Here is a 27485-nt window from a genome sequence, read left to right on the forward strand (position 1 = left end):
AACAGCAAACCTGCCGTCCTCCTTCCTTGGGCTGTGCAAATGGGTGAAGGATGACACCTTTTCAGTTGGCAGGGACCATGAGCATGGGGGAGTCAGGGCATCTCCTGTCTTAGCCGGCCACATGGGTCAGGTGCTTCCCACAAGCCAGGGGCCAGAGATGCAAACCCTCTGCCAGGTGCAGGCGACCAGTCAGCATCTCTCTTTCTGTCCTTTGTCCAGAACCTCCAAGACCCCTGGCTCATCTTTGCCGGCTGCGAGTTCGAAAGGCCATCGGGAAGTACCGCATCAAACTCCTGGACACGTTGCCGCTTCCAGGCAGGCTGATCAGATACCTGAAATACGAGAACACCCAGTAACCAGAGCACGCGGGGGAGGAGCGGCTCCTCAGACGGTTTCACTGAGTCTCAGGACAGCGGTGTCCCCAAATCCAGGGGACCCGGGGACAGACGTGGCTGGGAGCCATTGGGCTCTCAGCGGTCTCTGGACCAGAGCTTTGCCCAGAGCAGAGGACAGGTGTGTCGAGCAGAAGAACCATGTTGACTTTCACTTGGATGAGGAGAGCCCAGACCGGCTCTGCCATCGGGAATGGCAGAAAGCTCCATTCCTGGGGCCGGGAGGTGGGGCCAGGGCAGAACTTGGGGTGCCAGGGCAGAACTTGGGGTGGTCGGGGGAAGGCAAGGGGGCCGGCAGCGAAGCCCTGGCCCCACCTCTAGGCTATGGCTGGAGAGCTTTCGGGGTGATTCTGTCTTTGCTGGACAGCCTCGCTGCAGAGCTGCCCCGTGCCCCTCCCCCGTGTTCTGTGAAACTCTCCACTTGATCTGAGCTCTCTCTCCAAAGCTGTGTGTGGCCCAGGGGAGCAGGGTGGGGAGGGCCCCCTCGGGCCCAGAGGGCTTCCTTAGGTACAATAAATGTTGCACAGACGACACCCTGCCCGGTGGAGTCTCTTTCACCAGCCCCCTCCGGGGCCTTGAGGTCCTCAGCCCTGCTCCTGGTGGGAGTGAGGGTGGGACAGGGGGCTGGGACATGGCACACGGAGCCCTGATTGCGTCACTTTGGCTTGGACTTCTGAAAGGCCCCAGAGCATGTGTCCTTCATTCACCAGAAGAGACCCACGGCCCGAGGAGAGGGAGCAGCTTGCTGCCCTGTGATCGGAGCAGGCAACGTTGGTTTCTCTCTCCTGGTTCCGTTGCCATAGAAACCAGAGCATCATCACAAACAGGGTCTCAGAGGCTACAAGTCTCCTGACACCTGGCCTTGTCTTAACATGCCCTGGCACTGTCTTCATGCCTTAACCCACCCATTTGGCTACAAAGGCTGAGAAACGAAGGGAAAGCTGTCTAAATACTGGCTCCTGTGAGCAGGTTTCAGAGGGAGGCCATCATCAGCCCTCTCGAAGGCCCCACACTTGAGAGGCAAGAAGCCAGCTGTGTGCCCTCCACCGCATCCTCCCATCCTCCCATGACTTGGGGGGAGCCGGGCAGGAGCCGCCAGCCCGTTTTGGGTGCTGCAGGTGAGACCGCTGAGGACCGGCACTTAGGGCACTTTTTCCAGGTCTGAGTCTCTCTGACTGACACCACCCTCTTTTTCCATGGAAGTCAGTCAGTCTGGAGAAGGAAATGGCAATCCACTCCAGTGTTCTTGCCTGGAGAATCCCATGGACAGAGGAGCCTGGTGGGCTGCAGTCCATTGGGTCGCAAAGAACCAGTTATGACTGAGTGAGCACGCGCAGTAGCTCATAGGCACTGTCTTCCCCCGTGTGATTAAAGCCACTCAGATGGCACCAGAGCAGCTGACCTTGCTGAAGAGCCTGCTCAGGCCTCCTCTAGGAGAGGCTTAATGGCGATCAAAGGTTATCTAGCCTTTATCTAGCCTTTGCTAGATAAGCAGCTGGGCGGGTGGCGAGAGCACTGGTCCCAGGCCTGGCTCCAGGTGGGCTTGCACCTCTGGGGCCTTGGGTTCCCAGCCTTGTGGCCCTTGGTGGCCTTTCTGGCTCTTAGATCTTGGCTTTCTATGGAACCAGTAAGTCCCAGTGTCTTCCTGAAGAGGCCGAGTCTGCCAAGTAGCACCTTCCAGCCACGGGTTTGGGGGACCCAGCTGCTTCTTGCCACCTCCTCCCTGGTTCAGGTGGGAAAACAGGCCCAGAGAGGGGAAGGGACTTGCCTGGTACACACAGCAAATCCCCGGGGTCCAGCCCAGCAGTGCTCACTAGAGTCTCGCGCTGTCTTGCTGCAGAGATCCTGAAGAAATCCTGAAGGAAGCCTGCATCCTCCCAGACTGGGGATGTTCAGCCTTGGGGTCCAGGGGAAGTGGCCGAGGAGGGCTCGGCACACAGTCGGGAAAACCCTGACTACAGAATGCCTTTGCCGACCGGGAGCCAGAGGGCATGCAGGCAGTCAAGGATGGGATGGAACAGAAAGATGCTTGGGTGCATTGGGATGGGGCTGGGTATCAGGCAAACTAAACTCCAGCACTTCTCAGGTCACCTTATATCTTAGGGGGTCCTAACAGACAGGGGCCATGGGGCATTGGGCAGGATGGGGACACTGGTCAGAGGGAGGTCTCCCCTGGAGGAGGTGAGGCTTGAGGAGGTGGCAGGAAGTGGGAGGGAGGGCTCAGCCCCTGCATTCAGCATTGTGTGTGTGCGTGTGTGCGTGCGCACACACGCATGCACATGTGTGTACACTCAGTCATGTCCAGCTCTTTGTGACCCAGTGGACTATATAGCCTGTCAGGTTCCTCTGTCCATGGAGTTCTCCAGGCAAAAATACTGGAGCGGTTTGCCATTTCCTTCGTCAGGGGATCTTCCCGACCCAGAGATCGAACCCACAGTCTCTTGTATCTCCTGCGTTGACTAGTGGGTTCTTTACCAGCTGAGCCACCAGGAAACCCTGCATTCAGCATTGGCACCATCTTTTTGCAGGATGCACGGCCCAGCCCGGGAGGTCCTGGAGTCACTCTGGGTTCTTAGAATACTGTTATACGTCCATACCAGTCAGTCACAGCCACTGGTCAGGGTCCTTCCCCTCCAGTGCCTTGCCCAGGCATGGCCTTCGCAGATTCCCTGCCCCCTGCACCCCCCCAACAACCTCCGCATAACCCAGCAGCTAAGGGGTTAACACCCCACTGCTTCTGAGGTCGATCCTGATTGGCTGGTGCTCAGACTGTGCCAGGGTTTCCCTTTTTTGACCATCTCTGCTGTCAAGAGGACTGTACAGCCTGCACTCCCATGCTTATCCAGCTCCTGGGAGGATTTCAGCCTCAGAGATGTCCAGACAGCCTCACTAAACAAAGTCCTGAAAGTGGCTCTGTGTCGTGGGCGGGAGCACGTGTGACCCGGCGCTGGAGATCCGAGCCTGTGTGTAGGAGGTGAGTTCCTGGGTTTCTCGTTGAACCAACACCATTCACGTTTTGGTTAGGGGAGCAGCTACTTCTGCAGCTGCAGCTGTCTTTTTGGATCTTGGTTTTAATACTGAGAATTTCCAAGGTGTGTCTTTTCCCAGCTTGCTTCCACGTGGGGAATTATGGTGTCGGGTGCTTCTGCTGAGTGGCACCTTGGTGAAGGTTTCTGCTTCCAGACAAGGCTCCCAGAGTGTGCCTGAAGCACCACCAGGTGGCCCCCTGGGAAAGGTTGAACCCCAGAGGGGCTGTGGGGCCCGAGCACCATGCGCTGGAGCAGCACCCCAAGGAAATATGCCTCCCAGAGTGGGGCTGCTTCTCTGAGGGAGTCGGCTGATTGGATGGCCCCAGGACCCATTCCTGTGGGCCGCACAGTCTATAAACATTTAAATGTTGGCGTGGAGGGACCTGGAGACGTAGTCAGATCACTAGCTGACTTTGGGTGGGTGCGGCTTCTCATCATTTGTGTCACACCAGACTGCCTGGCGCTCTCACCAGCCCCACAGCTACCCACGTGGCAGGTCTATTTTCCTTTTTTTTTTTTTAATTTTCAATCACATTTTTTGGATGAAGAAATTCTGGCACAGAGAGGTCAAGTAACTTGCCCAAGGTCACACAGCTACTAGGGGGCAGGGCCAAGGTTAGAGCTTTTAAGACCCCGCTGTACTGTGTGGAGGGGCTGAACCTTATCACAGTGGGTCCTGCAGGGACCTTTGTAATGACGTGCAAGTTGGGAAAGTGGAGGCATGCCTCCTCCAGGGCCCCTCTCTGTTATTTAAGAGTGGAGCAGCCTGAGGTGAGGGTCCCGGCTGAGGACTCCTTACCCCAAGAACCAGACGATCATGCAAAGCAACCCTGCTTGTGCCACGTGGCCTCGCGGCTCTGACGTCCTCTGAGACCATCAGACATAAAACACCAGAAACCCACCCGCTTTCCCAGTGAGCAAGCTGTCCCATCCCTGGAGATGCCTCACTTCAGGGGGAACCCACAGGCCCTTAGCAATCGCTAATTCTGAGTGCTGTGTTAGGAAGGATTCTGAGGCCATATCTAGACCTGAAAGGGGAGCGTCTGTGACCAGTTATGAGGCTCACGTTGGATGCAGAAGCGCTGGGTGCATCTGATTGCTATCTTTGATCTTCCCAGGTGGCACTAGTGGTAAAGAAGCCACCTGCCAATGCAGGAGACCTAAGAGATGCGAGTTCAACCCCTGGGTTGGGAAGATGCCCTGGAGAAGGAAAGAGTAACCCACTCCAGAGTCGGACACGGCTGAGAGACCCAGCACGCATGCATTACTTTACAGAGGAGGAAACTGAGGCTCAGAATGGGGAATAACCTGTTCAGCATTATGCTGTCGATGTGGGCGTGGAGTCCCCCACCAGGCGGGCCCCCTGCCCCCGTCCCAGTCGTGAGAACTGTGCTTTGAGGAAATGAGACGCTAAGCCCCTGTGGCAGCCCCCACGCGCTCAGCCAGAGAGCCATGCCACCCACTGCAGCGTGGGTGGAGGCCTCCAGGGGCCTGGCTGGTTTGGATGCTATCGGGGGCCAAACCGAGGGCCGCTGCCCACCAGCAGTGCGCCTCTCTCTGCCTGGACACTGGCAGAGGCCCTCATCTTCCCACTGACGGGCGCCTAGTGTGTGCCAAGGGCTGCGTCAGGCCCGGGAAGAGAGCCAGCGGCAGGAAACCTAGGAATCTGAATTAGCTAGAGGTGATGGTGATGACGGTGATGATGATGACTTTGCCTGTGGACACAGAACCAAAGAATAAGCGAGAAACAACTTGTTCAGACAACCAGTTATTTTGTCCATAAGAGGCCCCGTTCCTGTTTGGCCTGACCTTCCCCTCTGACCAGGGTCGGACGTGACTGCCTTGGCCCAGCCTCTGCTCTGAGGCTGTGATGGGATGGAAGGTGCTACCGAGGGGCCTGTTCTCATCTCACCCCTCATCCCGCAGGTGGGGCAGAGAGGCCCGGAGAGGAAGGGCCCAGCCCTACATCCCACGGCAGAACCAGGAGGACAGGTTCACCGCGCCCCCCACCCCAACACACACACACACACACACACCCCAGTACCAGCTCCCAGTCTCCAGAGCAGTTTGGACCCTCTGGGGCTCCAGGCCTCCCCTGGCCTCTATTTGCTGACATGGGGAACCAGGGCACCCTTTTCCAGGAATCCTCTCCACCCTCCTTCGGGTTGAGCTGCCGGGCTCCCAGGCCCATTCCCAGGCATCACGGAGGCCTCTGGGCCACTGCGGGCACCGCCCCCGCCCACCCCCGACAGCTTCTGTAAGCGGCCTTCCACCTGGGCATAGCCAGCATTTCCTAGGCCGGAAGACCAATCAACTTCATGAACCCGAGACTGTGAAAACTGCAAAAGAAATGTCTTTATTCTCTTAACCTTCTTAGTATTTACAAAGAACAAGAAGAACAAGACTTGAGACTGGCTTACACAGTGGGTGGCAGGTGAGCAGGTGGTATAACGCTGGCTTCTGGGGTGGCCGGAGGGCCAGGGCAAGGGCCCCTGCCACCTGAGGTCTGCACGGGCACACAGGTGATCTGTCGGGCTCTGGCCTGCTTGCGGAGGGGCTGGCCTCCGGAGGCTGTGTGGGCTGGCTGGACAGCTGCCCGAGAAGAAGCCCCTGCCCTATCCTGCCCTGCCCTCCTCGCCCCCGATGCAAAGGGATGGTTCTCGCCCAGCCCACTCCTCACCAGAAGAGCTCGCTTCTGGGGGTCCCCGATACCCTGCAGGCCAGAGGAGGGGCCGAGGCCCTCCCCGCCCGGCTAGAGGTAGCCGAAGACGTTGAAGATGGGTGGGGGCACAGCCGGCTTGGTGGGGATGGGTTTCAGAACCACAGGTCTGTACACTTTCTGCCCCAGGCCCTCCGCGTCCTTGCAGAAGTGGGCCAGCTCGCCGGGGGAAGCCGCGCTTTTCCGCCAGAGGCCCAGGCTGGGCATCGGGCTCTGGGGCAGGGCGCCAGGAGGGCTTGGGTAGACGGGCTGTCCATGGTACTGGAAGGGGCAGCAGCTCCAGGCACTGACGCGGCCCACCAGGGAGACCCCGGGCATCTTGAGCGGCTCCTTCTCAGCCGGTGCCCTGGGGGAGGCAGGCACCGGGGCGGTCTCAGGCCCCAGGGGCTCCAAGCCTTTACAGTGTTTCTTACCCTCGTAGGGAGGTCCCTCCCGGGGTCCCAGGCCCCCCTCCAGCCCCACAGGGTAGCTGTGGGTGGGCCGTGGCTCTTCCCAGAAGGAAGCAGGCAGCTGTCTTTTCCTCATGGGCACCTGGCCAGGCCTGGCAGCTCCTGGATCCGGCCCATGGAGGGTCCGCTCCTTAGAGAGGCTTTCCTCCCGGTCCGGGTTCCCCAACGCCTTCTCCTTGCAGCCCCCACCCCCGCCGGGGCTGGAACCGTGGCCAGATTCGAGGGGCAGCAGCCTCCCGGGCCGGTCCTCGGGCCCCCTTTTCAGGTGAGGCTCAGCCCCTCTGCCAGGGAGGCCCCGCGGGAGCCGGGAATACTTCTGGGAGAAGCGTTTGAGCTGCTTCTGCAGGTACTTGCGGTGGTCCACGGAGCGGCGGCAGGGCGCAGACTTGTCCAGGGCCGCCTTGATGTCGCTGGACGCCAGGTTCACGAAGTTTAGCAGCATCTTCACGTCACTGTCGGATGCCATCACCAGGGGGCCACTGCACCGGGCTTTCCATGAAGAGGCTGGGTTCTCCAGGCAGCTGGCAGCTCCAGGGAAGAGCGCAGAGCCGATCTGCTGTGGGGGTCGGACACAGCAGCCGTTGGTGTCTTTCTGAGCATCCACATTCCACCCTCCCCAAAGGCCACACGGCTGCAGACAGCAGTGGTCCCCCCCTCAGCCCCCCTCAGCCCTAGACAGGGTCCCTGGGTCATGGGATACCCATTCAGGCTGCTAAGCATTTCCCAGAGCCTCTGGGATGCAATGGGAAGAAACCCATTTCATCCTCAGCAGGGCTCCGCACCTGCAGGTGAGGCTCAGACAGGTCAGGAGACTTGCCCAAGGCCTCCCGGGCCTACCGAGCGGCATTGCTGGGGCGGGACCCCACCAGCAGTGGTGCGGGTCTCCCCACACACCACGCTGCCTGCAGGGCACGACTTGCCAGCAAGGTTCTCATTTTCTGAGCGGAGGCAGCCGCTCCACTTTAAGGCAAGGCCAAGCCCCCTGGTTGCCTGGCGGTGCCCTCCTCCTCCCACCCCCGCCCCCAAGCCCTGCTAGTGGCCGCCCCCCACCCCCCTCCTCGGTCCTCCACGCTCCACCCACAGGTCTCACGCACGACAGGCAGGACCCCTGTCTGGCACTCAAGCCGAGGCCTGCCTGGCGGGCTGATCGCAGGCTGCGGGCAGCGGGGGCTCCGCCGTAGAAGCATCTGCAGCAATTTCATGCCTCCTCGGCCCCCACCCCGCCCCTCCCCCAGGTCCCGGCCCGCCCCACGCCCCCCACCCAGTGGGGCCTGAGCCGCCTGGGCCTCACACTGACCGAGGGTGCGGGGCCCCGGGCCCCCACTCAGGCGGCCCGCAGAGGTTTCCCCCGCGCCGCAGACCTGGGCCAGGCCCGGCGCGGCCGGCGAGCTCCGTGGTCCGGCTGGAGGCAGTTGTGCCGCCCTCGAGTGGGCTGAATGGAGGACGACGGGTCCCCGGAGCTGGGGGGCCCTCAGGCCAATCAGGAGCGCCTCTCCAGATACAAAGCATCCCAAGCAGGCGGCGGCCCCGTTCCCACATTCTTTGCCGTCACAAATTGTCGCCATGGGGACCATCACAAAAAAGACAGCTCCCAAATGCAATCATTTCCCGGTAAATTTCTACCCTTCAGCCCACTCTCCCGTCTCGGCCTCCACGCCCCTCCTCCCCTTGACCTCGGTTCCCTGGCTTCTCGAGGGGGCGGGGTGTGTTGTGTGCGTGTGCGTATGTGTGTGTGTGTATACGTGTGTATTTAAAAAGTCCAAGATTGAGGAGGGGCTGGACCCAGAAGAGATGGGCTTGCAAACCTCCCCCCAAGACTCCGGGCCTGCAGCTGCTATGCTCGAGTGCAGACAGACAATCGGACGGGGTAAGCCAGGGCGGGCTGCTTTCCCCGCTGTCCTTGAGTGTTGAGTGGCTCACTCGCGCTGTCTCCCTCTCCTCTCTCTCTCTCTCTCTCTCTCTCCCCACCCCCTTCCCAAGGCATGGGCACTGGCGGGCCTGCGAGGGCGGGCAGCACGCTGATGTTGGAAAGGTGGCCAGGGAAGGGCCCTCTAACGAGGTGCTGGGATATCCATGGGAAGAGGGCTGGAGCTCTCAGGAATCTTGTCTTTATGTTTGCTTCCTCAATTGAGCTGCACAAAGCCTGAATTGCCCATTCAGTGAGGCCGGACAAAAGGTTGGCGTTGCACGGTCCCCTAGCATTTGTAGTCAAACAGTTAGGGACTTAAATCGAGTCGTCATGATGGAGAAAGAGGTGGACAAAGCCCATAGAATTGCCATCAGCAAACATTTTCCTGTGTCATATTAGCCAGTCTCCATGGCTCCCCTTGGCCTGGGGACAATGGCACAAGTTTGCACACTTGGCTACTGTCACCGTGCCAACGCCGGCGGGGCCGCAAGCAGGGCCGCTCCGAGCAAGCAAGGGACCCGGGGCCGGCCACTGGCCCTGCCCACCGGCGGCCCGAAGGAAGGTGCGGCCGCAGGCGGAGGGGACTGCCTGGGAAATCCGGATGGGTGAGGCCTCCGTGCCAGCCAGCTGGGTGGGCCCCCGACACGCCACCCTCTGCCCCTTCTCTCCTTTCCTCCTCTCCTTCCTCTTCCTCTCCTCCCCTTTCCTCTGCCGCCTGCTCCTCCTGCCCCCTAGCCAGTCGACACCAGCCCACACCTTGACATCACAAACTAAAATGCCAAGGATGCTCTCCAAAGCCCCCTCCCCACCCCCAGACTGGGAGCCCGGGCAGCGCAGCAGGGCTCACCCACGCGTGATGCTCCCACCCCTTCCTGCTGGCCAATGGGCGGCCACTGCCAGCGCCAGGCGCCTGCAGGCAGCACAGGGCTCCAAGTCACCTCCCCTCTGGCCTGAGGGTCCCCACAGGCTGAATGAGGGGTTTGGAGGAGATGGTTTAGGCACTGAGGAGCCCGGTGTAGCGTTCTCTGGGCGCTCTTCCCCTGCTGCTGAGATGAAGGCGTCACCTTGGACTGGAGCATCCCAATTGTGGGCCCCTATCTGCAGCAGCCTCTGCCTGCCCCAGGGCTAAACCACTGTCATTTTACCACCCCCCCACCCCGAGATGTACGGGTTATTTGCTTCTGCAGCACAGTCCAGCCCACCCTGCCTGGCGGAAGCAGGAGACATCCTTTCTGCTCTAAAGTGCCCTGCCCACACGGGAGAAAACACTCTGCTGCCTGAGGTCACCCGGTTAGGCTCTGGAGCAGCGCTCATCATGGCACCACATTGCCTACTGCCAGGGGCACCCAGCCTCGTGTGAATTCCAGCCCCTCCACAACCTAGCGGCGGCCCAGGAACCACCACCTCCATTATTCTCTGCTGGGAGACTGACCTCAAATTACCCCAGCCCCAGTGCCGCCTAGACTCCAGACACTGTGTGTCTGCTCCCACCAGTCTCTCTGTCTAGTACGCCTTCCCTCCTCTGAGAGCATGGAGATGCTCTCTGCACAGTCCGCTTAGATCTCAGTGCACCTGCAGTCCCTCCAGCCCACCTGATGCCACCTGCCTGTGACGTCATCCCCTTGCTTCTCCACCAGTGATGGACTCCCATCCCCAACAGGTCCCTGAGCCCTGTGGGAGTCGAGTCTGCATCTTTAAAAATCTCTAGAGCTCTTAATAGGGGCTGCTCTTCCACCAAATATAGGAGAGAGGCGAGGAAGGAAAGGAGGGAGAGAAAAGTGGGATGAAGACAGTGGAGACTTGTAGAGCACCTAGTACCCACAGAGATGCACGCACGTGGACCAGCTCCCGTGGCCCTGGGACAGCTCCAAGGGTGTGGGTGTGGCCAGCCCAGATGAGGAGCGCGAGGGGCAGCTAGTTTCCCAAGCGCCCACAGCTACTAACCGGAAGAACTTGAACCTGAAGCCAGGACTGTCTGTATACAAAGCCCATGTCGGTCCCCCCAGGCCCTGACGCTCCCCTGAGCTGTTGGGTTGGATGGCCTCTCAGACCAGGTTTTCTGTATCAAGTCCTGGCTTCAGCTCTTCTGTCCTTCGGCAGGACGTGACTCTCAACTTCTGACTCAGGAACACGGGAGCTGCAGCCATGGGTGATCAGGCGAGGTGAGGGGTGGCGACTGTGGCTTGAACTGTGGCCTGAGAACCTGAACCACCGCCCGGCACGGACCCAGCCCCACCCCAGGCTTCAGGCCACACCTCTGGGACTGCCTGTGACCCTTGCCGAGGAAGCCTTCTCCATGATTTTCTGATGGCCCGTATACACAGGTGGGAAGACATCACTGATAATAATCATGCCTCGCTCTGGAGAGAATGTCCACAGTCATTCTCTTGGTGTGGTCGTGGGTCTGTGCAGGGATGCAATTGTTCTCCCTATTTACAGTGGGTGACACATCCAAAGACAAGCTTCAGACTTCTGCTTCTTGGGGACCCTGTCCCCTCAGCACTCTTTCAGGCCCAGCTCAAGCATCCAGGAAGTCTCACCAACGTGCCAGCATTATATATGCTCTCATCCTCCATTTCCGGAGAAGGCAATGGCACCCCACTCCAGTATTCTTGCCTGGAAAATCCCATGGATGGAGGAGCCTGGTAGGCTGCAGTCCATGGGGTCGCTAAGAGTCGGACACGACTGAGCGACTTCACTTTCAGTTTTCACTTTCATGCATTGGAGAAGGAAATGGCAACCCACTCCAGTGTTCTTGCCTGGAGAATCCCAGGGACGGGGGAGCCTGGTGGGCTGCCGTCTATGGGGTCACACAGAGTCATGACTGACATGACTTAGCAGCAGCATCCTCCATTTACAGATTCAAAGATGAAGTCTAACCTCCTTGATTTAACACAGAAGGCTGGCACAGAGTATTATTGTTGTTCAGTCACCAAGTCATGTCTGACTCTTTGAGACCCCATGGACTGGAGCACGGCAGGCTTCCCTGTCCTTCGCTGCCTCCTTACTTGCTCAAACTCATGTGCATTAAGTCAGTGATACCATCCAACCATCTTATCCTCTGTCAGCCCCTTCTCCTCTCGCCCTCAATCTTTCCCAGCATCAGGATCTTTTCCAGTGAGTCAGCTCTCCACATCAAGTGGCCAAAGTATTGGAGCTTCAGCTTCAGCATCAGTTCCTCCAATGAATATAGAGGGTTGATTTCCTTTAGAGTTGACTATTTTGACCTCCTTGCAGTCCAAGGGACTCTCAAGAGTCTTCCCCAGCACCACAATTCAAAAGCATCAATTCTTTGGCACTCAGACTTCTTTATGGCTCAACTCTCACATCTGTACATGACTACTGGAAAAACCATAGCTTTGACTATATGGACCTCTGTCGGCAAAGTGATGTCTCTGCTTTTTAATATGCTGTCTAGGTTTGTCATAGCTTTCCTTCCAAGGAGCAAGCGTCTTAATTTTGTGGCGGCAGTCACTGTCCACAGTGATTTTGGAGCCCAAGAAAGTAGCTTCTCACTAAATGTTTCTTGAATTAAGTACTTTGGACACTCCATCTCAAAGAATTTACCCTGTGGACTAGAAGCAACTGCCTCCTGTCTGGTATTATTGCTTACACACCCCACCCATCCAGCGACACCTGTGTGAGCTCCATGAACGCAGGGAGCTTGTCCGCTGGTTCATTTCTGTATCTCCAGTGCCTAGAATGGCCTTGGCAAAGAGCAGGCCTTCGTGATGGAGCCTTGTGTCTGCCACGCTTACACCTGATGACCAATTGTGTGCTCCATGTGTCTTCAATCAGGGAACCCCATTTCACAATTGCGACCCCTACACCGCAGCAGGGGCTCTAGAAAGCTCTGTTGAAGGCAAGCCAATTGTGCTGACTTGGGCTTGAAGGTCCCATCCCAACCATCTGCTATCACTGCCACGGATCTCCAACGTGCCCGTCATGTTAACCCCGCCTCAAATTTATCCACACTGTTCATCCCGAGGGACTCCATTCAGCACCTGCCACATGCCAGGGACCAGAGGGGCCAGGGTGGGCTCGCTTGGCTTGCTCCTCTGTTCCCGAGGCAACTTACTATGGAACAGATCAACTTTGTCTTGATGATTAAGCATCCATTTTCTGCCCATCCACCAGTGAAATGAACAACACCCTAACTTTCCTCTGTTTCTTAAACAAACTACTAGCGGCCACCCTTACAGAATCTCTGGATTTCACCTGACTTGGCCCTCTTCTAGAATTAGCTGATGCAGGTGCAACCTGAAACTGAAAACTAAAGGAGACATTTGGCCATGTCTTATACCAGCCAAGCCAGACAGAACCTGGGGAGGTGATCTGGGGGCAGTGGGCTTTCAAACTGCTTTTATGCAGAGAAGCCCATTAAAAAATATTGTGTGGGAGTCCAATATGTAAAATAGCGGCAGTGGTGTGCCGTGAACACAGATTGATTTTTGCACACACAGATGCATGCTCCCTAATTATTTTGCAAACAGTAGATCAGAACAAGGAAGTTGTTTTGATGACAGGGAATGTTGAAACAAGGGTCTATAGATTACAGTCTGACATCAGCTATACTGTTCAACCACCCCAGCTCAGGAAACACACAAAGGCTACGTGGAGGGTGAGGGTACAGTGGTCCAGTCAGCACCTCTGTGGATGTGTGACGCAGACATCACAAGATGATTTATGTAACCTCTTTATATAATGGGAGTGTTTCTATCAAAGACCAGCCTGAGGCTTGCTGTCAACTGTAATCAGAGGAGACAGGCTTCCTGCTTCTTTGTGATGGGAGGTGTGGGGTTGAAATTTGGCTGCTGAGCCGCAGGCTTCCTGTCTTGGTGAAACTTGCCTCACAACTGAGGCTGAACATCAGTGTGGCTGGGCCCTCAGAGCAACTGGAGACCTCATGATGACCCAGGAGAAGTCACAGCCCAGCTCAGACAGCCCCTATGTCCCTGACTGCAGTGACAGAGACAAATGTCTGTGTGACTAAGTCCCATATTGGAAGCAGTTTCACCACTGGCTTTGGAGACAAGATCTCTGAACTCTGCCTATAGCTGGCTGTGTGATCTTGGACCAGTCACTCACCCTCTCTGGGTCTCAGCTTCATGGCTGGATTACACAAGCAGTTCTCAGCCTCCATTTTTGCACACTCGGACATTGGTGAGGGGCTGGTGTGTCACAAGTGAGTGTTATTTACAAAGGTTCCAAACTTAGCAAATGTGCTGTTTCTTAACATAAATTAGAACAGAGTCAGCACAATAAAGTTAGCTGGACTCCCTTGCATTCCCCTGTGCTTTCTTGAAAGTGATATGAATGAGCTGGTAAGTCTGACAACCAGCTCTCAAGGAAGAGAGTCTAGGGCATTGAATTTTCATTCATCATATGCGGTTTCAGAAAGAACAGGGTTCAGGAAAGAATTTTATGCTGGATGAGGTGAGAGCAGACATCCGTGCCTTGTCCTAGGTGTTGGGGGAATGCATTCAGTCTGATGTTAGCTACAGGATTTTTGTAGATGCTCTTCATCTAATTGAGAAAGTTTTCTTCTGTTCCTAATGTGCAGACTGTTGTGTTCTTTTTTAATAAATCACAAATGAGTGTTGAATATTGTCAAATGATTTTTTCCATCAGTTTATATGATCATGTTGTTTTTCTTATTTAGCCTATTGATATGGTGGATGATACTGATTGATATTCAAATACTGAACCAGCCTTGCATTCCCGGGGAAAATATCCTATTCACTTAGGGTGTATAATTCTTTTCATATAAGCTGAATATAATATGCTAATATTTTGTTGCGGATTTTTTTTTCTTTGCTCTTTTCTATGTTTATTGAATGTATTAGTCCATAGGCTTGTTTTTTGTAATTTTTTCCCCTAGTTTTGGCTTCATGGTAACACTGGCCTCATAAAATGAACTGGGAAGTGTTTCCTTTGCATTTTTTCCCCTAGAAGGCTATAAAATTGACGCTAACTCATTAAATGGTAAGATTCTCCCATGAGAATATCTGGGCTTGGGGATTTATTTTGAGGGAGATTTTTAACTATGGATTCAATTTCTTTAATATTTATAGGGTTACTCAGATTATTTACTTCCTATTGGATGAGCTTTGATAGTTTGTAGTCTTTCAAGCATGGATCCATCTCCTCTAGGTTATTGAATTTATGTGCACAGAGTTGTTCATGTTATTCTCTTATTATCCTTTTCATATCTGCTGGATCTGCAGTACAATCCCATTTCATCCTTGATACTAGTGATTTGTGTCTTTTTCGTCAGCCTTGCTAAACAATCTTATTGATCTTTCAAACAACAAGCATTTTGTTGATTTTCTCTATTGTTTTCTGTTTTAAGTTTCATTGATTTTTATTCTTTATTATTTAACTTTCTTCCTTCTTCTCTGGATTTGTTTTGTTTCTCTTTTTCTAATTTCCTGAACTTAGATTATAGACATTTTCTTTTCTAGTGTAAAAAGTTAGTGCTATAAAATTTCCTCTCGGTCCTGCTTTAGCTGCATCTGACATATTTTGACATGTTCTATTTTCATTTTCAATCAGTTCAGTGAATTTTTGTATTTCCCGTGATACATCCTCTTTGACCCTGTGATGGTTAATTTTATGTGTCAACTTGACTCGATTATGAGGTGCCCAGATGTCTGGTTAGTCATGAGTTCTGGGTGTGTCTGTCAGGGTGTTTCTGGAAGAGATGAGAATTTGAAATACTGGGCTGAGAAGAAGGCATTGCCCTTCCCAGTGTGGGCGGACACCACCCAATCTGTTGCGGACCTGGATGAAACAAAAAGCAAAGGAAGGGAGGATTTACTTTCTTCCTGGCTCCCTGCTTGAACAGGGACCTCAGTCTTTTCCTGCCATTGAACTGAACCGGGATTTACATTTTCAGCTCACCTGGTTCTCAGACCTTTGTACTCAGACTGGAAGTATACTACCAGCTTTGCTGGGTCTCTAGCTTGCATTTGGCAAGCTAAGAGATCGTAGGATCTCTTAGCCTCTATAATTGCATGAGTCAATGCCTCATAACAAATCTCTCTCTCCCGCCCATATATTTGTGAAGTATATTGTTTAATTTCTAGCACCTAGAGATTTGAGAAGATCTTCCTGCTACTGATTCTAATTTTATTTCATTAGGGTCAGAGAACACACACAGTATAATTTAAATTCTTTTAAATTTGTTGAAGTTTGTTTAATGAGCCAGGATATGGTCTATCCTGGCAAATATTCCACAAACACCTGAAAAGAATGTATATTCCGTTCTTGTGACTGGAGTGTTATTTGTCAATTAGATCCTGCTGGCTGATGATTCTGTGCAGTCCTTTTATATCTTTGCCGGTTTTCCATTTAGTAGTTCTATCAGCTGCTGAAAGAGGGTTGTCTAAGTATTCAACTATAACTGTGGACTTGTCTTCTTTTCCTTTCAGCCGTATGGGTTTTACTTCATATACTTTGCAGCTCTATTTGTTGATACACAAACATTTAAGATTGCTATGTTTTCTGTTTCTTGGTTGATTGACACTTTAAGTATTACATAATGCTTCTCTTTATCCCTGGTAGTTCTCTTTGCTCTAACATCTACTTTACTTGGTATTAATATAGCCACTCCTGATTTTTAAAAAAATTGATGCTTGCAAGATATATCTTTATTCATCTTTCTACCTTCTACCTGCCTATTACAGTTATATTTGAAGTGAGTCTCTTGTGGGACAATACGTGATTGGATCATTTTATTAATCAACTCTGCCAATCTCTTTTAATTTTTATACCATTTAAATTACATTAACTGATGAAATGTTAGAGCTTAAATCTGACATTTGGTCATTTGTTTTCTGTTTTTTTTTTTAATATATCTCTTTACATAGGTTTTTTGTTTTTGTTTTTGTGGTTGCCCTACATATTTCAGTGTACATACATAACTTGTTATTTTCAACATGTTACTCTTCATTTTACTCTTGTCTTAGATCAGTGCTTCTCTATCTGGTTCCAGGCCCCTCCCCAAACCAACAAATTCAGAATCTTTTATTGGGTGGGATTCTAATGTGCAGCCAGGCTGGAATTTCACTGCCTGGGTGCTCTCTGAGACTCCTTCCAGGAAAGATAAATTAGGCATGTGTAGATTCTCAGAGAGCCTAGAAACATGTCCAGGTCTGAAACCTCATTTTAGTTCCAAGACTAGAAGTCACTTAGTACGCTAAAGCACCATCGTTGTGGCAGAAAGCAAACAAGAACTAAAGAGCCTCTTGATGAAAGTGAAAGAAGAGAGTGAATAAGTTGGCTTAAAACTCAACATTCAGAAAACTAAGATCACAGCATCCGGTTCCATCACTTCATAGCAAATAGATGGAGAAACAATGGAAACAGTGAGGGACTTTAATTTGGGGGGCTCCAAAATCACTGCAGATAGTGATAGCAGCCATGAAATTAAAAGACACTTGCTCCTTAGAAGAAAAGTTATGACAAACCTAGACAGCTTATTAAAAAGCAGAGACATTTACTCAGCCAACAAAGGTCAATCTAGTCGAAAATATGGTTTATCCAGTAGTCATACATGGATGTGAGAGTTGGACCATGAAGAAAGCTGAGTGTCAAAGAACTGATGCTTTTGAACTATGGTGTTGGAGAAGATTCTTGAGAGCCCCTTGGACTGCAAGGAGATCAAACCAGTCAATCCTAAAGTAAATCAGTCCTGAATATTCATTGGAAGGATTGATGCTGAAGCTGAAACTCCTATACTTTGGCCACCTGATGCGAAGAACTGACTCTTTGGAAAAGACCCTGATGCTGGGAAAGATTGCAGGCAGGAGAAGTGGACAACAGAGGATGAGATGGCTGGATGGCATCACCGACTCGGTGGACATGAGTTTGAGCAAGCCCCGGGAGTTGGTGATGGACAGGGAAGCCTGGCGTGTTGCAGTCCATGGGGTCGCAAAGAGTCGGACATGACTGAGTGGCTGAACTGGACACTAAAGCAAACTTGCAGATGAAGTTAGGAAGAACAGGACAGACACCTGTCCTCTCACCAAGGAGGGCTCTGCTCTTAGCCTGTACTCAGTTCCTCTAGAAGTCAGTGCTTCCAGTTGTTCTGGAGCCTGGCCATTCACAAAACACCTGAGTCACTGAGTAAGCATCATGAGATAAAGGTTCAGGACCCTTTGCCACTAGGCTTGGGGCCAGATCCCAGCCAAAGAACCAGCCTTTTATCATTTCCTTTACAGATGGTCATTGGACACCTATTGCTCACTTCCAATCCTATTGGTCACTTCCTTCCCCAGGCAGACATCACTAATAGATCACAGGACCCTTTCCTGCTGACCCCTGCAGTGGCTCTGTACCTTTCAGCAGCCTCCACTAAACAAATATGGTAAACAAATGGTAAACAAATGGTAAACAAAATGATAAAACCTGTGTTCAATCCCTAATCAGCTTATGGGCACCTTGAACTCTCTTAATCCACTTTATATCATATTCATTCTTCACCTTCCACTGCCTGGAATCAAAGTTAGCTTGGAACACACTTATCAAACAGCTCATTTTATTTATAGATCTAGCTTTCAGACTTCATTGGTTAACTAATTCGTTCTGGTCAGAATCACTGTCCACTCGTGCATTCTCACGTCACATGGTTATGTATACTCTATTCAGGGGCTGAGCAGCAGGTGAGACTTGGAAATATTTTAAGGAAAAAGTGAAGGGTAAAGCCCCTGAGGGAAGCACTCTGGGGGATACACCTGGAGTGGAGGCTGGCTCCACCACTTCTTAGCTTTGGCACTTTGGGCAAGTCACTTAATCACACCAAGTTTCAGTTTTTCTCTCTGTGAAATGGGGACAAGGAGAGCTATGCAGGACTCTTCTAAGTCAGAGCTCAGTGGTTTGATTCCAAAATATTTAATGAGCACCTACTATGTGCAAGGCATTCTATGAGGTACTGGAGATGTCAAAATGAATAAGACATCTATGCCAACAGCCTAGCAAATAGACCTCTTACTCTATGCTGTAGAGAATGTCCCCAAAATGTCATCTGTATCAACTCCTTCATAACATGCTGGCTGTTGCTATCATCCCCACCCGACAGATGAGAAGACTGAGCCATAGGCTGACTAGGGGACTTGCCCAAGATATCACAGCTAGAAGAGGTGAAGCTGGAGTTCAGCCCCAGCAGATTATCATGGTTTTATGATAATAAGCTCTGAGCCTCAGGTTCTCCATCTTTAAAGTGAAGTTAATAGTAGTTCCCTGGCAGGGCAGATACTGGGAAGTAAGAAATATCATCTTTGAAAAAGACTAACGAGGTGCCTGGCTCATAGTTGATGCCTTTCTCTCTCCTTTTCTTCCCCTCTGTGCCAGGCCCAAAACTGCCCAGGTGAAGCCCACCTTGGGCATGTCTCACCCGTAGAGGGGCTGATGTGGGACAGGAAGGACACAGAAGAAGTATCTCAGTGCCCCTGTGGACGCCCCCAACGGACCAGTGTCCCACTTCTCACCACCATCCCGTTCTGATCCCTGCCACCCTCCGCATGCCCCATCACCTTGACTGTATCCTTTGGCGCCTTTCTGATGTGTCTCTTCACCTCACCCAGGACACCAGCCCGGAATGAAAAGTCCGTTTAATCTCAACTGCCAACTCGCATTTGATTGGTGATGGCTGGCAGGTGCCCTCTGGAAGGATTCTGAGGGCTCCTCAGGGCTTAGCATTAGAATGCCCCAATCAGCTAGTGATGTCTTACATGGGCCTGGCCTAGCTGGGTGTCCCTGGATCCAGTTTGAGATCACAGTATGCAAAGTTTGGCATTCTGGTAACCCAATCTCTGGGGTTTTCATTAAGGGAACAGGGCCCCAGAGAAGGGAAGTGATTCCCCAAGGACTCAAGTACTCCCATTTTCCAGGCCAGAGTTCATTGATTCAGTTCAACAAACTGAGACTGGGGTATTAGGCATGCTGGCAAACAGAGCCAGTGAGAAGTTCAGTGTGATGGAGGGGGGAGGTCGCCCCAGGGAGTAGGTCAGGATAAGGCGAGGAAGGAAATGGTCCTCCTTGGCAGGCGTGTGTGCTAAGTTGCTATCATCATGACCGACTCTTTGAGACCCTATGGACTATAGCCCACCAGGCTCCTCTGTCCATGGGATTCTCCAGGCAAAATACTAGAGTAGGTTGCCATACTCTCCTCTAGAGGATCTTCCTGATCCAGGGATTGAACCCACCTCTCTTAAATCTCCTGCACTGGCAAGCGGGTTCTTTACCACTAGCGCCACCTGGGAAGCCATATTTGCATGCAGTAGGCACATAATAAAGCCTGTCGAATATGGTTCAGTGAACAAACTAGAATATGGAGCAAAATGATTGGTTGGCTTCCAAGCCATCTTGGAAACTCAACAGTCATCTCCCAACGTGTAAACAGCAGGTGTCTCTGCAATGCTTGGCCCTCCTGGTCACAGCTCTCCCTCTTGGCTGCTTTGCACAAACAACACACTCTCATCATCAAAGAGGAGCCTTTGCCCCCAGGGAATGGGATTTCCCCAGAGGAATGTGGTGGGGCGGGGGCCTGACACCCCCTGAACACAATGTGCTGAGAGATTTATACCTGCCGTCTCAATTAATCCTCAAGGAGCGAATGAATGAATGAAACTTTCTAAGATGGGAGTTATCGTTCCCATTTGACAGGTTAAGAAACTGAGGTTTGGGGAGTTAGAATTCTTTACTGTCACTGTGCTGAGCAGCAGAAGAGCCGGGTCTGACCTCAGTCTGTGTCCACACCACTGCACCCCTCAGAGAAGTGGGGGGTATTGTCCCCTCTTGTCTTGTCTGGCCTCTTGGATTTCCAGCCCTGTGCTTCCCACCTGGAGCATCTGCTCCTCTTTGGTCCTACACAGTGGACTCCTTTTCATCATCTAACTCTCACTTCCTGACCTCTGATTGCAATTCTGCATGTCACCCGAATCCAACCCAAAATATATCTTTAAAGGATTCTCTGAACAAAGTCTTGCTACAGGAGAGGAACAATTATGTAACTAGCAAATGGGCTCTTCAAGCCTGCTCTGTACATTCCCTTCCCAGGGTCCTTGACAGGTCCTGACTAGGTAGGAGGGGAGTAAGGAGAGTTACCACAGGACTTCCTTGGTGATCCAGAGGTTAAGAATCCTCCTTGCAATGCAACGGACACAGGTTCAATCCCTGGTCAGGGAACTAAGATTCCCACACAGAGCCCACACACCACAACTGGAGGATCCATACACTGCAGTGAAAGATCCCACATGCCACAGCTAAGACCCCAAACAGCCAAATAAACGAACAGATAAATAAATAAGAGAGTTACCATGGTGAACGCAGTGCCCGCTCACCTCTGCCCCCATGCCAGACCTGAGCTCTTCTGGCCAGTATCACCCACCTTGTATCATGTTCCTATGTTTGTTTCATGGAACCACAGTTCTCCTTGCTTTTCCGCAATCACCAGGCACTCCGTCTTTGCATTTGCTGTTCCCTCTTTCAGGAACTCCCTTCCCGCCACCTAGTTGCATAAATAAAGCTTTACTGGGACACAGACTTGCCCTGACCCATTGACGTGTTATCTATGCTGCTTTGGGGCAAGAGTGGCTGCAACAGACACCAGAGGGCGTACAAAGCCAGAAGTATTTACCATCTGGTCCTTTGTAGAAAACTTTGCCCACCCCTGCCGTGGATCTTTGCAGGGTCCACCCCTTCACTTCCTTTATGTCTTCATGTCTTTATCCCCGCATCCTCCTGCTGCGTTCTCTGCTTTGTTCTCCTCTGCTTTATTCTTCCCCATCACACTCACCTCCACAAAGCCCTGTGGATATTCGCTCACCTGCTTTACTCCCTCATGCCACTAGAGGTCAGTCACACGGAAGGCAGGAACTTGGACTCCTGCTAGCGGGATTGTCCCAGGGCCTAGAACAGTACCTCCTCACACAGGTGCTGGAGAAGTAAGTTAATGAATGAATGTTTCCCACACTCCGGGACACTGGTCTGGCCCATACCTCTGGGTCTCTGACTCAGTTTCCTTTGCCAGGGAGGATGAGTCCCATTATGAAAGGATGCAGTCCCCGGGGACACTCAGCCTGGGTTCAGGCCAAGCCCTGTACCACTTCCATGCCATGAAGTTCTCATCATATTAAAAAAAATTTTAACACATTCTAACTTGGAGGGAGGTGCAGAAATGGTGATGTTTTAAATGTTTACATGTGACAGAATAATACTCTCCTAACACAGAAAAGCTTTGCAACATAATGGTGAAACTTACAAGATAGCTACAGAGTTTATTTTTGCTTTTAATTCAGTTCAGTTAAAATGTTAATATCTATTACAACAAGGTAAATAGTTAATTTTGAAATAGTTAAAATGAAGGTTAACTTAGATATTAATGAACAGTGCCCGGCAGGACACAGGTGAATGATGTTAGAGAGTCACTCTTTCCTTTCTTCTTTCCTCAATCCTATGAAACGGTCATCTCATTGGAGGGAATGTCCAAAGCCTGGACCAGAAAAAAAATCAAAACCTCAATGCTGGGGCACTTCTAACTCCCCCTGAGACACCTGGAGTGGTGCAGGAGGGTCTCTGCCCTGCCATCAGCTTCCTCTCCACTCCCACCCAGCCTGCCTCCCTGGGTCCCTATGAGTTCCTATCAGACGCCCCCTGTCAGGAGCTTCCCTTGAGACCAATAAGCCCTGGTCAGAGCGCTATATCCATCTATAAGGAGACACACGGGGGCTCAGGTTCACTCCCCAAATCCTCCACCACCGCAGGGCAGAGGATAAGAGCTGAGCCCTGGGGCAGCTGGATCTTCTCCTGGGTAAGCAGTTGGCCCAGAGAACATAGTTTTTTGATGGCTGGTTGAGTGGTGGTCATAATTTCTTTTGCAAAGATGGCGCAAAATTGGTTTTTATTTTGTTTTGCTTGGGTTTTTCTTTTTTTTTGGCCATGCCATGCAGCTTGTGGGATTTCAGTTCCTTGACCAGGGACTGAACCTGAGCCATGACAGTGAAAGCCCGGAATCCTGACCACTAGGCCACCAGGGAACTCCCGTAGATAGTGCTTTATTTTTTTGGCCACACCGTATGGCATGTGGATCTTAGTTCCCTGACCAGACATTGAACCCAGGCCCTCTGCATAGGGATGGTGGAGTCTTAACCACTGTGCCACCAGGGAAGTCCTGACAGTGCGTTTTGTATATGAGCTTACTTAGGGCTTCCCAGGTGGCGCTAGTGCTAAAGAACTGTCTGCCAACGTAGGAGACATAAGAGACGTGGGTTCGATCCCTGGGTTGGGAAGATCCCCTGGAGGAGGAAGTGGCAACCCACTCCAGTATTCTTGCCTGGAGACTCCCTTGGACAGAGGAGCAGGCTATGGTCCATAGGGTCACAAAGAGTCGGACATGACTGGAGGAACTTAGCACTAGCCCTGTGGCCTGAAAGCCTGGCCAACTGGTTCTTCAGTTCCTGTCTTAGCTGCCTGCCAGGACCCTAAGGGCTCCTGCGAATCTCTTTCTCTCCAGCAGACGCCTTGAACCTCAGGACAGAGATAGGGACCTTGGAGGCCATGGGAGTTGGCGGGTGGGTGCCCAGTTCTTCCACTTACCAGCTGGGTGACTAAAGATGAGCCACTCAACCAATCTGAGCCTCAGTTTTTCCTCTGTTGCCTACCAGCCGTGCCCTTGGAGGATACCAGGTAACACAGGCACGTGCTTAGCCCATGGCTGGCCTGTGGTCAGCATTTCCCATTCATTTCATCAGTCCAGCTCGATTCAGTCGCTCAGTTGTGTCTGACTCTTTGCGACCCCATGGACTGCAGCATGCCTGGACAGGCTTCCCTGTCCATCACCAACTCCTGCATCTTGCTCAAACTCATGTCCATCGAGTCGGTGATGCCATCCAACCATCCCATCCTCTGCCATCCCCTTTCATTTTGTTTTATCTGACCTTCTTATCAATCAGGTGAAGAAACTAAAGCTGAGAGGTGGAATGGCTTGTCCAAAGCACCCTGGTGAACTAGTGGCATGGCAAGGTCAAGCTTCCTGACTCCTAAAGCAGTGCTCCCACTCTCCTTTTGAACCTTTTTTTTCTGCACTGTTGGTTGGCTACGAGAGGGAAATGTGGGATTCTTCTGCGGGTGCTCGGCTTTGGCCTCAAGTGACCACAAGTGGGCGCCCTCTGAATTGTTCAGAGTCTCCTGCGTTACAGGGGAGGGAGACTTTAGGTCCTGCTCCAAAGTTCATGGTCTCCCAGGCCTGCAGCCTGCGCTCCCACCCCATCAGGCTTCTGAAGGGAGCCCTCCACGACCCACCCCATCCAGCACCTTCCAGAGCCCCTGCCCACCTCCTTTCTGCCCCCACCTCCCACCTCAGGAAGATCTAGTCTCCATTTCCGAATAGATCTGGGATCCTTGGAAGCCCCTTCTTGTTTCTGTTGAGCAGGGGGTTCTGGATCACAGTGATGTTTGTTCGTTGCTTCCACCCACACCCCCAAACCTCTACCCACTGACATCTGCTCAGCGCTTGCTGATGGGAGGACAAGGCCAGGCCTGGGAGATGGAGCAGGGCCCAAGAGAGTCACCTGCCTCTCGGAGGGGACGTTCCAGGAGGGGAGGGGGACTTAGTTACAACACTGATGACAAGATGTACCTCAGTGCATTACTAGGGGCTGAGGGTGGGATCCCAGGGCAGCCTCTGGAGGCCGGTTCTCCTGATTTGAGTTCTCAAAGAAGCAAAAGAGTCGGCCAAGGAAAGTAAGCCCCTGGTTCAAAGAAGCCACAGGGGGAGACCCATGCCTTTTGGTGAGGACCCCCACTTTGGACACTTCTCCCCGTCTGTAAGTGGGAATAACAATTCATGCCTACTCTGCCTCCTCTTAGAATGAAAGAGGATACAACGACTAACAGTGGAAGCAGGCTGCAAATGCTAAAAAAAAAAAACCAAAAACCCACACCAACATTGGTGTTAAACAACATATGGCAGCACCAGTGTTTTTGTCTTTCACAAAGCTCTACCCAGTAAGCCTCCAGTTCACGGTCTCCCTTCCGTGACCTGCTTGCAGATGCATTTCCTGGGTCCCTAATGACAGTCCCTAAGGGGCTCCTGCTGCTGACCCCCCCAGGGCCGCCCTCCCCCTTTCCTTCCTCAGCTTTCCCCTGAGTCATTTTAAGTTTCTCGTATAAGCCCTATTAGAATAAAAGCAGGAAGAAAGACAAGCCAGGCTCCCTGGAGACCATCCTGCAGCTCTTAGAAAATTAAAGTCTATGGAAATGATCCCAGGTGGCTATGGGCACCGTGCCCCCTGCACCCTGAGGCTGCCGGCCAGGAGGACCCGACTCTGGGGTGAAGAGCACTGTTTGAATGTTGGCATTGCCCCATCACCCCTTTTCCATCATTTTAGACTCACAGATGACAAGCTAGCTTCCATTTTTCCAAAGAGTCCTTCTGGTCTGGGGCGGGGTGGAGTGAGAAGTGAGCCCCGGGACACCGTAACCACACCCTCGTTGGGTTCAGTGGACCACTTTCAACAACACAAAAAGCACGCTTACATTCCAAAGCCTGTGGTTCATTTTATTTTGCGTTCTCTCCTCACCTGGCCGTGCATCACCAAGTATGCTATTCTCCACTTCTCCCAAAGGCATCCTCGAGGGCAGGATGGAACCATCTGAGATCTCACCCAGAGAAGTGGGGAAGCGTTATCAGAGACCAAGCGCCCTCTCTGGGGGCTCTGATTGACCCAGGAGCCCCCACCTCTGCCCCAGGATGGGAGGCCTGCTGAGGGTCCTGGGCTCTGGGTCCAGGATCAAAGGCTCAGCAGGGTTTGGGGAGGGCCTTTCTCTCCCTGGTCAAGGAGGAGTGGGACCACCACCCACTACTATGAGAGGCTGGAGGCTCGTATACCTATCAGGCACCCTTTCCAAACCACTTCCTAGGGAAGCCACCTTAAATGCCCATTTTAACCAGATTTCAAATGGCTTTGAAAGCTGAGATGACCACCTCTCATTCAGATGTACGTGACTGTAAAGGAGCGTGGACTTGGGGACTTCCCTGGTGGTCCAGCGGCTAAGACTCCATCCCAGATGCTGCAACTAAGATCTGGCAGAGCCCCCCCAAAAAATTTTTTTTTATTTAAAAAAGGAGAGTGGACTTGGACGCATGTGAATCAGGGAACCAAGAAGTGAATGGCTGGAGTCGACAGTGCTCCGGGCCCTGGGCCAGAGTCAGCCCGAGTATCAGCTGCCTCTCTCGCCGGCTTGGCCATGACCCCCTCCCCATCCTCTCTAAGCTTCTTTTCTGCTTCTCCCTCCCAAGTACACACCCCAGGTGCCTGAGCCCCCAGCCCTGAGGACTCCGGGGTCATTCTGCCTGATACCCAGCAGAGGCACCCCGAGGTGTTGCTCTGTGCCCGGGCTTCCCCAGGATGCTGGGACACAGCAGACACCTAGGAGGGCCCAGTCCATTCCATCATGTGCAAAAGACAACCCTGAACACATCCAAGCTTCAGGCCTTGATTCCCAAGCAGGGAATTAACAGGGGCCGTGAGACAGGTCAGGAAGGGCCTTTCTGGGGAGGGGACATTTAAGCTGGGATCTGAATGTCAAGGTGAGAGTAGGTATCTCCCAGAGAGAGCCCCTGAAGTGGGGGTGCGTGGGCTTTCAAGAAAAAGGGAGCGATCAAAGGTAACCCCTAGATCTCTGACCTGAGCAAGCAGATGAACAGGAGGGATGTTTTCTGGGAAAAGAAAAGCGGAGGGAGGAGTGAGTTTGTGGGAGGAAATCAAGAGTTCAGGTCTGGCCACCATAAACCTGATATGTCACTTAGACATGGATCTGGAGTGTCATGAGAGCAGGTAGAAACGTGAATTCGGATTCTTGGGGAAAGCATGAGCGTGGGAGACCACGATGGACCAGTGTCTAAGGCCTGGGAGCTAGAGGAGATTGCTGAGTTGTGCCTAGGTCTTAGAATTTATCATAAAGGTGACTGAGTCATCACACAGAGGCCAATGCCATTGAAAGAAAATTTAATGTACTCACAGCTCCCCTGGAAACAGGAGATGGCATGCCAGGCAGGGTCACAGGGGAGCACCAGGGCTGGTGGGTCAGAGGCAGAAAAAAGCAAGAGGAGGGCCTAGGCCACAGCCTTCATCGGTATTTCTGCAGACAAGGCCAGGCCAGGCACCGAGAAGAGCTGGGGGCTGGAGAGCTTGAATAATTCGGGACGGGGTGGGGGGACTCGGGGCCCAGGGGAGGTCTCTAGGTGGAGACACTGGGCCCTGGGTGCTGAAGTGGTTGGGAGGGGAGACCAAGAGGGTGCTTGGGGTGTGGATGAAGGCTGGGCTGGAGGGCTTGTAATATGATTTCCACACATCCTGGAGAGCTGGGTTGAGGGGAGATGTGAACAGCTTTGGAGGTTAGTTTGGTGCTGGGATTTATGGATGCCACAAACAAGTGACTCCACCAGGAAAGCCAACTGGGGCCGCGTAGAGGGTGGGTTTTTAAAGGGGACCCCATTGAAGCCAGGTGACCAGCAATTAGACAAGATTTGCAGAACACCGAGTAGGCTCAGCAGAGGTGAGGGAGTCAAGGGCTCCTCCTTTTGGGATTTGAGTTGACAGATGCTTTAGCAAATTGAGGCTTGGACGTGGAGGCTGGGAGGGAGCTAGACTGCAGCCTGAAGGCTGGTGGGAGCGTGAGAAGAAAGGGGGCACTCTTGCCCCTTCTGGGCTCATTTCCCTCCACCATCCCCCACCCAGTGTCCAAGTGGTAGCTCTCTGAAGCAAGAGAGCCAAAGTCTGCACTCCAGGGCTTTGGAGTCTTCATGCTGCCCTTTATTTTTCCTCCTTTGCAGGTTTCATGCTCTCTACCTGTTGCACCCCGACTTCTTTCTGGAAAACTCCTACTCATCCATCGAGACACAGCCCAAGTATCACCGCCTCCAGGAAGTCTCCCATTACTCGCCATTCACAGTTGACTAACTCCTTGGAGCTCCCACAGCAC

The 27485-nt window shown here is 52.5% G+C and overlaps 2 protein-coding genes and 1 long non-coding RNA gene across 9 annotated transcripts in view; 2 read left to right on the forward strand and 1 right to left on the reverse strand.

The window, feature by feature from the left end:
* The window catches only part of ASB2 (ankyrin repeat and SOCS box containing 2), a 47848-nt gene extending 46923 nt beyond the window's left edge, over positions 1-925 (forward strand). For both annotated transcript variants that reach the window (XM_043489773.1, XM_043489772.1), the window contains one exon: positions 220-925. In XM_043489773.1, the coding sequence (XP_043345708.1) occupies positions 220-356 (137 nt within the window). In that variant the 3' untranslated portion in view covers positions 357-925. The remainder of the gene's footprint in view (positions 1-219) is intronic.
* A 4832-nt stretch (positions 926-5757) lies between these two features.
* FAM181A (family with sequence similarity 181 member A) lies at positions 5758-19077 on the reverse strand. 6 transcript variants are annotated; one of them, XM_043434396.1, is made up of 2 exons: positions 19034-19077; positions 5758-7142 (listed from the first exon to the last, which is right to left on the reverse strand). In XM_043434396.1, exon 2 carries the CDS (start codon positions 7053-7055, stop codon positions 6174-6176), a length of 882 nt encoding a protein of 293 aa, XP_043290331.1. In that variant the 5' UTR covers positions 7056-7142; positions 19034-19077; the 3' UTR covers positions 5758-6173. The 6 variants fall into 6 exon arrangements, with proteins under 6 accessions (XP_043290331.1, XP_043290325.1, XP_043290326.1 ...); XM_043434390.1 differs by lacking the exon at positions 19034-19077 and adding an exon at positions 7951-8163 and having other exon boundaries at positions 5758-7145; XM_043434391.1 differs by lacking the exon at positions 19034-19077 and adding an exon at positions 7887-8001 and having other exon boundaries at positions 5758-7145.
* Positions 8319-19026, forward strand: LOC122419649. Its single transcript, XR_006262946.1, has 3 exons — positions 8319-8456; positions 10599-10822; positions 18852-19026. It is a non-coding gene; the product is annotated as an uncharacterized LOC122419649 (long non-coding RNA).
* Positions 19078-27485: the final 8408 nt, after the last annotated feature.

This window comes from Cervus canadensis, chromosome 17 (genome assembly GCF_019320065.1).
Source record: "Cervus canadensis isolate Bull #8, Minnesota chromosome 17, ASM1932006v1, whole genome shotgun sequence".
Lineage (NCBI taxonomy): Eukaryota > Metazoa > Chordata > Mammalia > Artiodactyla > Cervidae > Cervus > Cervus canadensis.

Bases quoted from the DNA above. Each gene is read 5' to 3' on its own strand.
- FAM181A (XM_043434390.1), bottom strand. From the start codon at position 8,163: ATGGTCCCCATGGCGACAATTTGTGACGGCAAAGAATGTGGGAACGGG. The intron at 7,146-7,950 runs GTCTGCGGCGCG...CGACCCCCACAG, and splicing joins CCGCGCCGGGCCTGGCCCAG to CAGATCGGCTCTGCGCTCTT.